Raw genomic sequence first — 15,689 nt, 5'->3', positions numbered from 1 at the left:
AATGTATGATTTAAGCTAATTGGATCAGTTCATCTTCTTCTTTACTTCCTCCCACCCAACAACCACTACCCCCACAACCTTCCTGAATCTCAATTACAGAAATAATTATTGCATCAAATTTATGATTTCAACCCAGATCATCAAAAAATCTTCTTCACCCAGAAACCCACCATCATCAACCCCCCCCCCCCTCCTATCTCTCACCACCACCACCGAAACCCCATCAAATCCATAGAACGATTCCAACTTGGTTCAGACTATGGGTAGATTCAGAAAGAAGAGCAATTCAACTCCCTGTTATATCTCGATGTTGTTATGGACAAGAGACAAAATATCCAACCCCAAAAACCGACCCAGATGTTCAGTTTCTCGCGCTTTGCGAGCTGCTTCGGTTCCTTGCAGGTCTACTTCGATCACCGACTCAGAACTGCTTCTATTTGAAACCCATGTCAAAGCAGACCAAAAAATCCCTAAACTATAAATACCCATAACCTAGAAGAAACCGGATCTTACATAAACAAAGATCTTTTGCAAAAATAGCAAAAGATCTATTCAGAAACAGGTGGACTCCGCCATCATCAACGAGCGTTGGACTGGTAGAAGAGCTCTGCACCGCCGTTGTCGAAGGAGGAGACAACGTTTCAATCGATCCAGAAATCAACCAAACCCAAAACCCTATGCACGATGCTTGCTAACCTGGGTGGTGTTCAAGTTTCGACCTTGCTCCAGCTTCGAAACCCAAAAGCAATGAAAACCCAGGTTGAAGAAGGAGAAGGAGCATGGTGGGACCGTGGGAGATCGGATTCGCGGTGGGGATGGGGAATTGGAGTTGCCACACGGGAGGTTGAGTGTTGTTGATATGGGTCTGTTAGGGATGGAGATTGAGCTTAGGTCTGTGATGGAGAAGCATCGGCGGCGGGGTAGGGGGTGGCAGCCGCGGAGGATGAGGCGAGGTCGGAATCGGAGGGGCAGATCTGGTGGGATGGTGGATTTCTTGGCGTTTGGGTGGAGGCTCGTGAGTTGGTTGGTGGAGGCGCGTGAGGTGTGGAGGATGAGTCTGGGTTCTTATGTTATTTCTTGGAAATCAATTTTGTTTTGTTAAAAAGTTGATGAATAAAATCAATTTTTGATTTTGTAGCTGTCTCTATGTGTGTTACTGGGTTTGTTGTTGTTGATATTTTCATGGATCCATGATAATGATGATGAAAAAGAAGAAGATGAAGTGATGAATATCATGGATTTTTGGTGAGGGAGATGAACTATATTAGCTTAAATCATAAATTAACATTCACTAATCATTCTATTTTATATTAATTATTTGTTTTTTCAAAATTTCAAAAAATACAAAATTACCCCCAGTACCAGGTCAACAGGTAGTGGTGTAAGTTTAGACCACCAAAAACTGGTCCATAATAAATTTTTCTATGAAAGTGTCAATCTTTTGACCAACGTTTATTTAATTCATAAGTTAGATGTTAAACATTTTCATCTCATCCACATGGTAAGATAAATTTGAGCACCATCTATCACATTTTGACCATTATAACAAATTGAAATCTTGTAGGTTGATGTTGTTGGTATATTAGTGTTGTTATTTTCAAATCGTTTGATCTGAAGTTTGTTGCTACTGTTTATTGTTTTTTAGAACACAGGGAAAGCTTGAGAGTGAGGAGGAAGAAGATGATGGTGAGATTGAAGATTTTATGATTTGGGAATTTTGGGTAGGGACTAAATTGAAGTTTTTAAGTTTTTCAAAAATTTCCCAATATTTAAAATCATGTGGAAATTCCACTTAGGCACATAACGTGCCAAATCACCCTTCCCGTTAACGTTAACTGACGGGAGCCAACTCAGAGACTAACGTGATTGACGTTTTGCAACATCAGGGACTACGGGCGACATTTCCATAGAATAGGGACTAATAGGTCCGACGCTTGTAACTTTAGGTACGAAAGTGACCCTTCACCCATATTTTAGATGGTAACTCTACTATGTATAGAAGAGGTGACTAGTCCTGTCAAAAAAAAAAAAAGAGGTGACTAGTTTGTTTTAATTTTAATTGTTTGGGTTGGTTTTCTTTGGGGACTTTTCCCAGTTGATTGATTAAAAAAAGTAAATAATATTTTATGTTAAGCTCAAAATTACGCATATAAGGATATTATTGTATGAAAAAAGACTAAAGTACGTACCGTTCTAATCCAAAAATATGTAACAAAAAACAAATATATCTTAATACAATTACAAATCAAGTTTTGCGTATAGAATGCACTCTTGAAGTCCAAATATATTAATAAAGAAGAAAGAAACTAAGCTCTGGTAGGATAATATGATAATAAAAACAAAACTCCAACCATCCTTAAGAATACACAACGCTTAACCACCATATAAACAATAAGAACCTCTTGAACAAAGAAAAGATCAAAGGAACCAAAGAAGAAAATCTAAACCAAAGCCAAAAACCAACACCAAAGAACAACCCCAACACTCAGGGCGGCCACCACTCCTCCATTTCTTGTTCCAGGCCACGGATAGCTGCATCGTGCCCACCAGCAAACGCACACCCCACAAGCTTGCCAACCATCCACGCCTTCTTGGCCCGCGTCAAGTAACAACCACCCAGAGCACTCTCTGAATCCAATGGAGCAGGATGAACAGAGGGCATGATCGCATCTGAGGAAGGGCCTCTACCATCAACCGCAACCAAATCCACACAAGTGATCGGGGGCATCTGGCGGGGTTTGCGACCTCTCTTAACCTTTTTAGGATGTCTTCTCCTACGAGAAAGAGTAGTAAAAGATCAGGGATAGAGGCCTTCGAAGACGGCGCATCCAAACCATCTGCCAGCTCCAAGAGCTGACGTTGGGCAAACCCACAAACTTAAAATGGGACCAAACACTCAGGCCGAGAGGAATAAAAATCAAGCTCATCACCAACAAAACATGGATGAATCGAGCCAGCCCGATAGACTTGCCCATCAACCACCTCACCTGGAGGTAGAAGATGTCGAAGAGAGAGCAAACCATAGAATAAACGACAAAGAAACGCATCCATCAAGAGGACATCGAGGGAAGATCTCAAAAAAGACCAAGGGAGCCCACTGTCAAAATAAGAAGCCATAACAATCTTCCCTTCTCTAAAGACGAGACTACGCATAAGAGTTACCGAAACAGCACCCACAGAGTTTTCATTAAAGACAATTCCTATAATACCCAGCCGATTAATACTTGGAGAAAACACCGACAAAGTCTGTGAATGATCAACTCTCAACCTGCTAATAGCTTCCAGAGGAGCAAAATCTGGATAAAAGCGACTCATCTATCATCCTTGCCAAAGTAGATGCATAAGAAGCCTCATCATCTTCTACTTCTCCAATAGAACGACTCATCTATCATCCCTGCCAAAGTGGACTTGTGACCTAGCCAAGACCCGCTCAGATGACATCAAAGTGTATTGAGAACATAGTGAGCTGTTCAGACACACTTAATCTTCATGCTCTAGACTCGGTATCGGCTTGTGCACTGATCGAGGTTGTCTCCTCTACTTGGCGAGCAATATCATAGCCTGGTGAGTGACTCCACAGCCTGGAAAACGCCTCCACAACCTGGTTAATGACTCCATGACCTGTGAGCGACTCCTATCTGGCGAGCGACTCTCTATTTGGTGAGTCATCTCACATTTAGCAGGCCCTCAATCATGATGTCTTTTTCCAACAAGAGGACCACTCGTAATGCTCATGTTCATGATCATAGCGAAAGAGTTAGGTTTGGACGCTCTCTTTAAGAGCTCTGGATCTAGAATTAGTTCCCCTACGTGAACACTAATTATTTTACTTAAATATTGGATGGAAAGTCATCACAATATCTATTGTATCAAATGTCACTCTTCTTGTTACTTAAATATAACATCATATATTGTATCAAATGTCACTCTTCTTGCCAAAATTTTGTTTGCCTCTCCTTTATTTGTTCTTTTATCAAATGAGTTTTAGTAGTTATGTTAAAATTGAAGACATGACCATTGACCCATATTCTATTACAAATTGCTCGGAAACTTAAAGTGGTTTTTTCCTTTCTTACAATTTACTAAGACCAGCCGCCATGATGTAGAATTGTAGATGGTCAAAGAACTAGGAATGCCACCCACCTAATACAGTCTACCACAAGTGACTATATTTTATTGGTGCAATCCTATTATAAAAAGGAGTCATGGCCACCCTCTTGTTCACAACACCAAGTTAGCATTCATTCTTATCTCATCATCCTATAGTTGATCCAATAAACATGGCCGCCATCACCACCACAGTGCCTCAAGTAGTTCTCCAATCCTCCACCGGGCAACGGAGGATGCCGGTGATGGGGCTCGGCACCGCGCCGGAAGCAGCCAGTAAGGTGAGCACAAAAGATGCAGTCCTTGAGGCCATCAAGCAGGGTTACAGGCATTTTGATGCTGCTGCTGCATATGGAGTTGAGAAGTCTGTTGGAGAAGCCATTGCAGAAGCACTTCAACTTGGACTCATTGCTTCCAGAGATGAACTCTTTGTTACTTCCAAACTGTGGGTCACTGACAACCATTCTCATCTCATTGTTCCTGCTCTTCAGAAATCTCTAAGGTGAGTGATCATCATTTCACAAATGCTTTCATTTTAATCTATATTTAATTCTACATGAATTAATGCTCATGTTACTATCCATATATGCAGGACACTTCAACTTGAATACTTAGACCTCTTTTTGATCCACTGGCCTATTACTACTCAACCAGGAGGAGTCAAATACCCAATTGAAGTATCAGAGATTGTGGAATTTGACATGAAGGGTGTGTGGTCATCCATGGAGGAATGCCAGAGACTTGGACTCACCAAGGCCATTGGAGTCAGCAACTTCTCTATCAAGAAGCTTGAAAAATTGCTCTCTTTTGCTACCATCACACCTGCAGTCAATCAAGTAATTAATTAATAATTAGTTTAACATTATTTCACTTGAATTTGAAAGAAATCATTGATTAAGCTGTTAGATCTTAATTAACTAATTAATGAATCCAAACAGGTGGAAGTTAACCTTGGTTGGCAACAAGTGAAACTTAGAGAGTTTTGCAAGGAAAAGGGTGTTGTCATAACTGCTTTCTCACCACTGAGGAAGGGTGCAAGCAGGGGAGAAAATCTAGTGATGGACAATGACATACTCAAAGAATTGGCAGATGCTCATGGCAAGACTATAGCTCAGGTATCTTTAATATTGTTGAAAAGTCTCACATTGGTCGGAGATATGTTCTTTATAAGTCCTTATGTGTTTTAATGTAATTACTGCTCAGAAAATTAATCTCTAAACATTATTTTAACAGATTTGTCTTCGATGGTTATATGAACAAGGATTAACTTTTGTGGCCAAGAGCTATGACAAGGAGAGGATGAACCAGAACTTGCAGATCTTTGATTGGTCATTGACTGAGGATGATTACAAGAAAATCAGTGAAATCCATCAAGATAGGCTCATCAAAGGACCAACCAAGCCTCTTCTTAATGATCTCTGGGATGAGGAATGAATGAACACTCAACCTATATTTTAAGTGGATATTGCTACTTCCTCTGAATAAATTAAGCTGTAAACGTTCTGAATTGACTATGCACTTTTCAGAATGTAATTTTCAGTAATCTATGTGTTGATTCTAAATGATGTAGAATTGCTCAATTTATCAATCTTAATTCGATCAAGTCTTCTTACTTAATTTTTATTGTATTATATGAAGAACATATAAAATTTCATATCTCAACAACTACAGTCTATAGATGACGAACTAAGTCAATACTAAGCAGAATGAACAAAATAAAAGAGTCAAACAGCAGTTTCTTGCTGTGTATTAAAATTGAATGATTGTCACCCCATGTGACAACTTGCTATTAGCACTATTTCCCTCAACTTCCTAATGGATCATTTTAGAAATTAATTACTAGAATACAAAATATAGTGTTGTATTATATTATGATTGTACTTGTACAATACTATTTAAACCTTGGATCTGTCTTCTACCTCTTACAAGTTATTTGCACTGCTTTGGACCAATGAAGTCCAATCTCATGCGCGCAAAGCCAACTTACTAAGCTATTTACCAACACAATGTGAAGTTTATTATATATACTCACTATTTTTCCAACCCCATTTCCAAACAATTATCAGTGGGAAACGAAACTTTCAACCGAAGAAACTACAACCTTAGCATTGTAAATCTCAGAGCAGTTGTACTATAGGGGGAATATAAACCCTGGTCCTCAAGCAAGCTAAATTAAAGGGGGTTGGGTACTGAAGGGAATATCTTGGGAACACTTCCTTAAAATGTTTTGGGGGGGGGGAAATTACTAAACTGAAGCTTAACTATTGATCAATGGATCTAGGCAGTGTCAATCTGAAAATTTTAACACTGAAACTTTTTTTTTGATGTAAAACGAAATTATATTAAGAATTCAAAGAACCCAATACATCCGCCTGAATGAAAGCAATTAAACCCGGGGGAGCATTCTCCACCCAGTCAACATCGGAATAATCATAAGCCAACTGATTTTGTTTAAAAAAAAAACACTGAAACTTAATGACACAACTTAACACAAGAAAAAAGTTTTACTGAAACTTCATGACACAACCTCCCAGGCCTACAAGTTGCAACTGCTTGCTGATCTCAACCTGCTTCTTCAAATTAGCAAATAAAGTTTTAGTATAGAATATACGTATCTCCCCTAAAACTGGCATTTTCTAACAAAAACTTCAGCAACCGGATTTCAGCTTCACCCCGCCAAAATTTGAAATAGAAAATAATTTGAGACTATATTTGAAACAGCAAGGTGCTACTGAGTTCAATATCCCATCTTACCATCAAAGTTTTCTGGGTGAAATCCCAAGGACTTTTGGCTTTTTATCTAAAATGATTAGGTTATTACCTCACCCTCTCTACTAGGATTTGGGGCCTATACCCTTCTTGAGTGTTCATCCGGAACAGGTCCTAGCCTAGTCTCAAAGATTTGTGTCAAACTTCAATATATATTCTAAAAAATAATTAACTATTTAACTAGGTCAAGTTGTGATCACATTGTGAGTTTGTGCAACCTTACACAAAATTTGTAGGCTAGGTGAACCCACTTGATACATCTTGAGCACACATCATTTCAAGGAAAAAAAACTAGTTTACCACCAAAAAAAAAAGAAAATACTACACATTACACACAACATGCAAACTGTTGAAAATTATAAATACAAAACATCAAAATTTCACCATAGGTTGATAAGAAGTAAAACCAGTTAAGGATGGATAATAAAAATTTACAGAGTTTATTGGAATTTTACATTGTTAAGGATCTCATCATGAAAGCAGTCTCCCGCATCTTGTACTTTATCAGGTAAGCTCTTTTTTTTAAGAAAGAAAAAGCACCTTTGGACTGCCGGGTAGGGCGCCAATGCCATGTTGGAGTCTTGGAGATACCAGCAGAGCCTCAGTTACAGGTATGCATGCAAGGGGATATCCCTGAGAAGGGTTGTTCACCAACTTGAATTTTAATATTGACCATTCGTGATTAGGTCTAATGATCATAATTTATTCCCACAATTCTCACGTAAAGAAACACTCTCATACTGTACAATGTACATCCCGTAGATTGGTATACAAATTTATCAATGGTCAAGCTTTTGGGTTTAAGGACCTTTCAATTTCTTCTAGAGAGCGCCCCTTAGTTTCTACTATGAAGTAATAGGCAAATAATGCGGCTAACAGGGAAACTGCTCCAAAGCTGACATATACTGGTGCAACTCCAAATTTCTCCACCATCTCAAGGAAGAACAATCCCACCACAAAGTTGCATACCTTGATATAAAGCATAAAATTTAAAATTAGAAGCCTGGAATGTTTCATGACAAGTACCAACTGAGAAGTGACAGATAAAAAAAAGAGCTTTTAATAGAAGAAAAAATAACGTTTTAATTCTCACCCAATGGGTTGAATAACTGAACCCCATGATCTTCCCTCGTGTCCTGGTACTACTAAGCTCTGGTATAATGATGCCAGTTACTGGGCCAGCTCCAATTGCAAAAGAGAATATATACCTGTAAAATTGTATGAAGGGAACCATCTACTTCCACAAAATACTGGAAACAATCTCAAAACATATTTGTTCTATAATATATAGTCATGTTAATAGTTGTTGGGTTTAGTGTTCACAGGCCCAAAATATAAAGAAGCAGATATCTACCACGTAGATCCAATTAGATGTAAGTTAACTACTCTAATCATATATAGTTATTTAGCCAATTCCAATTATGTCCAAAACACCACTTCCTGTAAATATGTGACACAAGTTACAACATATTTATTTAGATGTAAGTGTTTTGAGAGAGAGAGAGAGTTCAATTTGCACAAGCACTTTATCACCTTAGACAGTTAAATAGGGAAAAACAAGCTAGGTTGCTCTTGAAGATGGAATACTCAATCGGTTCACCAGAAGGGCTGCTTATGAAAGCTTAGGTGACTAATTCATCATAAAAAGAAGTCAAAGGCTCTATATTCTAAGAGCAACAGAAAGTAAATGCTTACATGATAGTTCCTATTATTGATAAGTTGTCGTTGAGTTGCTTATCCAATGGAAAGATCACAGCACATACCACAAGAAACAATGACATTGCCTACAAAGAAACAGGAGTAAAAGTCATGTGTAATAATCAAGTAAGGAAGGCAATTCTAAAACTAGAAACAAGATCTAAATGAATTCAGAGTGTGTGCTTGCAGGGTAGGAACTTAAAGTATAGCTCTACTTTATTTATATTAATACTGTCTTGTGCAACTCAGTATAGAAGGAAGCTGAAGATACACTGAAAAAAAGTGAAATAACAGAAAAAAGAAAAAAATACGAAGGGTAGACTCTGTTGAGAAGTCCCACATTGACTACAGATGTGGCCAAGATAGCACTTATATATGGGAAGACAATCCTAACCTCTTGAGCTAGTTTATGGGTTGAGTTAGGGCTTCCAAATTATAATTTGGTATCAAAGCCTATCCTAGATTCGTTTAGAGGAGAACACCCGTATATGGCCCACCCACAGATGTTCATTGCTGCAAATTCCATGCTCCAGCTGTTCAGCCTTGGGCTTGAGGGGGTGTGTTGAGAAGTCCCACATTGACGTAAGGATATGGCCAAAATAGTCCTTATAAAGGGTAAAGCAACCCTCACTCCTAAGCTACCTTTTGGGGTAGAGCCTTAATCCAAATTCTAATACGCCTATCGAGGAGAAGCTGGCAAAAAACCAGTTAAGGTGGTACGGACATGTACACGAAGATTTTCGGAGACACCGGTGAGAAGGGTATGATCTTTATTCATGTGAAGAGGGGTAGAGGTAGACCAAAAATGACATTGGAAGGTATTATTAAAAATGACCTCACTGTCAATAATATCCCACAAATTTTAGTTTTGATCGAGCTCAATGGTGTAGTGTGATCCATAGCCAACCTCACTTAGTGGGATAAGGATTTTGTTATTGCTGTTGTTGTTAACCGTGAAAGAAGTTATGGACATCTTATACACACTCACCATTCCTAAGTAGCTTCCAATCAAAAGTTTTTGTCTCCCTTCTCTATCGATCAAGTATAAAGCAGAAAGTGCACCTGAAGAAAAACATCAGTACACAACAATCACAATCTGAATAATAGAAGAAATTTATATTGAGAAAAAAATGCATTGCATGTTGCAAACCTGCAAAGTTAGTTAGCCCAACAAACAAGCTTGCTAATGCACTGCTTTGAACTCCAACATCTCGAAATGTCAGTGATGAAAAATAAAGAACTCCGTTTATGCCTGAAAACTGCTGAAGTACGAAAAGAGTACCTCCAATGAAGGCAACTGCAATCATACATGAAAGTCCATCATGAAATTTATGCTTCAAGTGACATGTGCTTGTCATAATTATAGATATATGCTGGTTTATGAAAGAAGAGAGATCTGTTTTATTGCCATCTCCAGTAGAAACTATAACTTTGATGTGCTTACATCTCCCCTGACATGATATTCAATCTATTGGGATAGGTCAAAGAATAACTTTCCATGCATATAATGCAGTTCAAAAGTAACAGTCAAAACCACCTTGATACAACCTCTAGAATGTGGCTCCTCCAAAATCTCTGACCATCTGCTGTCCAAATCCCTACCATCATTCTTGCTAACAGACTGGAATTCTTTAATTGCACTCTCAACTTCAGATGCTCCCCAAAGCTCACGTACTACTGTTTTAGCATCATTTATTCTCCCAGTCTGAGCAAAAAAAGGTAATGCTTTACAAACAGTGGAAAAGTATATAAATTGTCAGAAAAGGAAATAATGAAGTCCTACCTTGCAAAGCCAGCGTGGACTATCAACAGAAAATTGCATACCAAGTGCAACAATAAAACCAGGGATACTTGCAATATACAGCATTGTCCTCCACCTGAATATGAATTTGTGGGTGGCATGTAAGCTTTATTAGGAAAATAATCTATAGTTCCTAAGGTATAACTTACAAATGACGGAAGAATCATAATCAAATAAGACCCAAAAACCACTACCATGTGAATTTATTATGACCGTAGGTTTTGTTACCATAAACATCACATAAGTATTTCACAGTTCCACCAAGTGCAAAGTGAACATATTATAGAATTCCAGACCCAGACGTGTCTAACAGCCATTGTTAGAAAACATTACTTTCACCCTAACTTGATTGAAATAAGGTGGCAAGCCTGTGGTTGTGGCTCTATATTCATGAAGTCCAATTTGAAATAATAGAAAGAGTGTTATACTGTATGAAAAATGTCTTATAATATTTAAATTGTATCTTACAGTAATTTAGAGTCACTTAGATTATCCTTAATGACTGGTTTCCCTAAAATCTAAACAGTGAAAATGTTCTGTGTATTTCATGCAGGACTTGTACAATATTTATACACAAAAAAAGCTTATTGATTTGGGGAACTAATACTCTTTTTTAGCTTAGCTAGCGTTCCGCTAGTCATTTAGTCAGTTCATAACAATCTCTGTACAAAGGGCAAAGCTTCTGCGACAGCTCCCCCAATCCCTAAATTTAGGTATTATGATATACAAGGAAGAAAACTATACATTTAATCAAAACAAATCTGGACACAATCTGAACAGTTCCATACTTCCTTTTATATCATGATTTGTTTCCTTATTTAATCAGGGTTTAGACTTTACAGTCTAATATTAGCATAAATGAATATAATTAAGGTTGAGTGTTGCCTCAAAATTGTTAATCTATCAATGTCCTATGTCTAATTTCAGTCGAGGGAATCTTGTGATGGTGGCGAATTAATCGGAAAATATCCAAGAATTGATGTCCCATGGCTATCACATGCCTCTTCCCCCTCATTTCCGAAAACTTATTCAGTGCTACAGTAATGGTATTATAATGTTGTCATCCTTTTATGGTGAGTTCTTCACCTGTTGTCACAACCGATAGCATCTCCTACTCAAGTACTTGAATGGCTTCAAAATACTACTCTAGCTTGATCAACCACCAGCCTTTCCCATCAAATATTGGAATCATCTTCATAAAATTATTAGTTCCCTAAGATTGGAGCTCTAATACCATTTAATAGTCTTAGAATTGGGGTTAGGCCTAACTCTACCCCAAAAGCTAGATTAGAGATAAGTATCGCCTTCCCATATATAAGGGTTGTCTTAACCATATCTCTAGTCAATGTTGGACATTTGGAGAGTGGGATTTGCAGGAATGAACATCTGCACGTGACCCATATATGGGTGATCTCCAATAAACGATCTAGGATAAGCTCTGAGACCATCTTAGAATTTGGGTTAGGCCTAACTCTACCCCCTAAAGCTAGCTTAGAGTAAGAAGTGAGGATTACCTTCCCATATATAAGGGTTATCTCGGCCATATCTCGAGTCAACGTGAGACTTCTCAACAGATAGAAATTGGATTAGAATATACCAGAAAAAATGTGTTTATTCACAAATCACGAGAAATCTGATAATACAGAAGGTATTCCAGGCACAGCTCTCTCCCACTCTAAATTCTTTTCCAAAACAAAAGATGAGCCTCTTCAAACTTCCTTTCTTATTAAACTAACTCAGTAAACTACTATAATAGTTACTTATCCTATGAATTTTATTGCAGCACATCAATAGAAAATTTCTAATGAAAAGCTCGAGAAACCTAAACATCATTCACCAAATAAACTTTTTTCCTTGTTTAACCCCTCAACGTATGTTTAATAAGTAAAAAAGTTTATCAACATCAATATCATACCAATATACAAACAAACACAAGTCAAAATTAGAGAGATAAATACCAATTCCACAAACCTAGAAGAAAGAAACGAATAAACTCACCAATGTGGATCGTTCTCAGAAGAAATTCCAAGAAATAGTGAAGCAATAATGCCAAGGCAAGTGCCAATTTGACTAAAGGACCCTAGGGCACCCCGATATTTTGTTGGAGCAACCTACACCAAATTTGACAATGAAGAGACATGAGAAAGAAGGACTCGCTATTGATGTTTTAAAATTTCTTTACTCCACATATAAAAAAAAAAGTAGCAAGTATGCCATATCTAAAATTCTCCCCTTAAACTTAGGGTGGTGAAGTAAATGACCCAACCCTCAATGTAGTAGTATATTTAGCTTGGAAATAGCTTTTGTGAAAATATCTGCTACTTGTTCATGACCTGGAACATCAGAGCCTTGGCTAGAACTTTTTCCCTTACAAAAAGTACAATTTTTATTCCATGTGTTTTGTCCTATTATGAAGAACAGGATGGCGACACAAAGCCATTGTGCTTTGAATATCACAATGAACAGTAGGAGTGGAGATAGAGACTTCAAGTTCTCCTAGAAGTGACTGAATGCACACACGTTTTGTGGTTGTAGTGTTAAATTTCTATGTTCCACTTCAACACTAGATCTTGCGATAACATTTTGTTTCTTTGACTACCATGATAACAAATTCAGACCAAAATAGATTTTTGATCATGATGCGGACCTTCGATCATCAGGACCGGAGATCCAATCTGCATCACAATGTAGCTCTAAGGGAACATGCTCAGAAGCTGGCTGAATAAGTAGTCCAAAATCAATTGGTCTATCAGCATCACAGTAGGCCCATTTGATTTTTCTTAATTTTAGTGCTGTAATAATAGGATTTATGTACGTTGGTCTATTTAATTGTAATTAGTGGTGGCACATTTGAATTATCAGAGATAATATTCAGATTCCCCATCCTTTCACTTTCAAGTTAAAGATAAGAGAGATAGCAATAATAAGATCCTAGCCAGTTTTATTTCCATGATACTGTGTATGTCGTAGAGATCAGATAAGTCAATATATCATACTTGTATAAAAAGAAAAGAACATAGTACAAATATAAACCAGATATCAATAAGTACCTCAGATATATACAATGGAACAAGAAGAGTGTTCACACCTATACCAAGACCAACAAGAAATCTTCCTCCAAGTATCTCATTCAAGGACTGGGCTTTAGCACTGCCGCAAATTGGAACAGACAAGTCAATTCTTCTAGCAAAGCAACTAAAATTTAAATCAAAGTTTTTGCAGTCTATGGGAAAATATGTCCTAATGATAAACAAGATGCAAATATAAAAAAAAAGGAAACCACCAGCAAATTTCATAACATATAATACCTTATCACTGCCCCGAGGATTAAGGGTATGGTATCAATCTGAAACGTGAGCCGACAACCGAGTTTGTCCACCAAAGAACCAGCGCTTACGCTCCCAATAAATGCACCAGCAATAAATATGCTGACCACAAGTCCCTCAATGAATGAATTTCCCTCAAAACCAAGCTCATGGGCTATGGAAACAATAGGACCATTCATGACCCTGTAAAATATGCAATCCAGTTACAAGTAGATGTAAGAGGCTAGAATAAGAAAAGAAAAAAGAACAACCAAACCACCACAGTTTATCAGATTAAACAGATTTTATTCCATTTTTTAATAAAAAAGTTGAATACTTTACAAAAAATTCTCAGCATTTGAAACACTTCCTGCCACAAATTTCTTTCTATTTAAACATCACTTCCTCAATGAAAAATGGAAACTTTTATGCAGTAATAGAAATTCCCTTGTATCAAGAACTGAGCACAGGAATGATGGAAGAGAAACTGACCCAATATGATACCCAAAGATGAAATTAGACATTGAAGCAAGCAGAACGTGAGGAAAAACAGGGAACCATCCAAGATCAAAACTTTTTCCGCCATTTTCATCAAGTGGAAGTTTTGCACCTTCATCATCATCTGAAGCAGTATTATGAGTCTCTGACTTGGGAGGCTGATCCTTGAGCGCTGAAACTTGGAGCTTGGAAAGGTGAAAGGAGCAATTGAGGGAGTAAGGTTTGGTTTTGGTTTTGGTTTTGGTTTTGAAGAAGGAAACAAGTTTGGGGTTGTTAGAGTGAGTGGTGATGATAGCTGCTGCTGACACAAAATGAACTGAGTTCATCCTTCAAGACTGGACATGGAAGAAAAAATGAAAGAATAATGTTACTCACACACCTCTCTTTTGAGGTGTGTGAGGTGGAATGATGAGAGAGATAGAAAGAAAAGAAAAAGTAAGGGAGAGAAAGTATGAGATGTGATAGATGGTAAGAGGAGAGAGATAGAAACAAAAAGAGGTGGAAATGAAGTGTTTTAAAAATGAGGTGTGTATATATCATTACTCAAAATGAAAACATTCAAATTAAGCAACTTATTCCTTAAAAGGAATGGGAGAAGGACTAAGTTTGATTCAAGAAGTTTTTTAGGGACTAAAACCGATTTGTTAAGTTCATGTGGGTATCACTAGTGCCCCCAACTTCACAAAATACATAATTATCCTCTTGACTTTTCTTATGGCTTCTTGAGTCATGCAATATGATACAAGTATTAGCATGTCGTAGTATGGATTAGCATATTTTTTTTTTCAAACAGGTTGGCCTATCAGGCTAAACAGGTTTTTTTAACAGCTCAAGTCTGACCTATTTAGATAATAAGATTTTTTGAAAAGCTTATGCCTGACCATTTCACTAAATGGGTCAAGCCAGCCAGGCTTTAGTAGACCAGGTCGTGGGTCCCTAATAGGCCGTCTGACTTATTTCCACCCCTAACGACTAATTTTAAGCACGACTGTGATGACATGTGAAGGGTTACACGGGACGAAATCAACGAGTTCACATATATTGTTGGATATATGACGCCAAACAGCAACCTCGGGTGATGTAGTAACAGCACGAACAGAACCCCCATGTTATGTGGGCGCAAATCCACTGATTTGCACTACGTTGGGCCAACAAGGCTCAATTCTCATGCGCGCGAGGGTCACTTCTTATTATGCTCTTTGACGTCCACAAGTGAGGTTTGGTATATAAACCTTTGGAAAGTTCAATGCACAAGCAATGTGGGACTTGGAACTTTTGAAATATCACCAATTTTTCCAACAGAAATCAGGTACAAAATAATGATAAGCGGTTACTCGTAATATTAATTAAAGACATGTCATGGAAATGATACCTAAGTCTAATATATCATTTCCCTTCTTTTTAATGGTTAAACGTTGGCAGCAATTGTTTCATTGACCGCAAAAATGAAAGCAATTTCGGCAAGCTTTTACCATGAAATGAGACACCAGTAAACAAGATTATCTAGTCTT

At 37.7% G+C, this 15,689-nt stretch overlaps 2 protein-coding genes across 2 annotated transcripts; one reads left to right on the top strand and one right to left on the bottom strand.

The window, feature by feature from the left end:
* The first annotated feature begins 4,214 nt into the window (after positions 1–4,214).
* LOC130726196 (NAD(P)H-dependent 6'-deoxychalcone synthase-like) lies at positions 4,215–5,724 on the top strand. The gene is made up of 4 exons (XM_057577424.1): positions 4,215–4,609; positions 4,700–4,943; positions 5,046–5,222; positions 5,341–5,724. The coding sequence occupies exons 1-4, from the start codon at positions 4,281–4,283 to the stop codon at positions 5,539–5,541; spliced, it is 951 nt and encodes a 316-aa protein (XP_057433407.1). The 5' UTR covers positions 4,215–4,280; the 3' UTR covers positions 5,542–5,724.
* Positions 5,725–7,239: 1,515 nt separating this feature from the next.
* On the bottom strand, positions 7,240–14,559 carry LOC130723960 (probable plastidic glucose transporter 1). Its single transcript, XM_057575110.1, has 11 exons — positions 14,173–14,559; positions 13,684–13,884; positions 13,426–13,525; positions 12,374–12,486; positions 10,358–10,451; positions 10,123–10,279; positions 9,725–9,871; positions 9,563–9,636; positions 8,572–8,660; positions 7,970–8,084; positions 7,240–7,845 (listed from the first exon to the last, which is right to left on the bottom strand). The coding sequence occupies exons 1-11, from the start codon at positions 14,502–14,504 to the stop codon at positions 7,663–7,665; spliced, it is 1,605 nt and encodes a 534-aa protein (XP_057431093.1). The 5' UTR covers positions 14,505–14,559; the 3' UTR covers positions 7,240–7,662.
* Between the last annotated feature and the right edge of the window lie 1,130 nt (positions 14,560–15,689).

The sequence above is a fragment of the Lotus japonicus genome, chromosome 6, assembly GCF_012489685.1.
Source record: "Lotus japonicus ecotype B-129 chromosome 6, LjGifu_v1.2".
Taxonomy (NCBI): domain Eukaryota; kingdom Viridiplantae; phylum Streptophyta; class Magnoliopsida; order Fabales; family Fabaceae; genus Lotus; species Lotus japonicus.
This window is presented reverse-complemented; position numbering and strand designations above follow the sequence as displayed.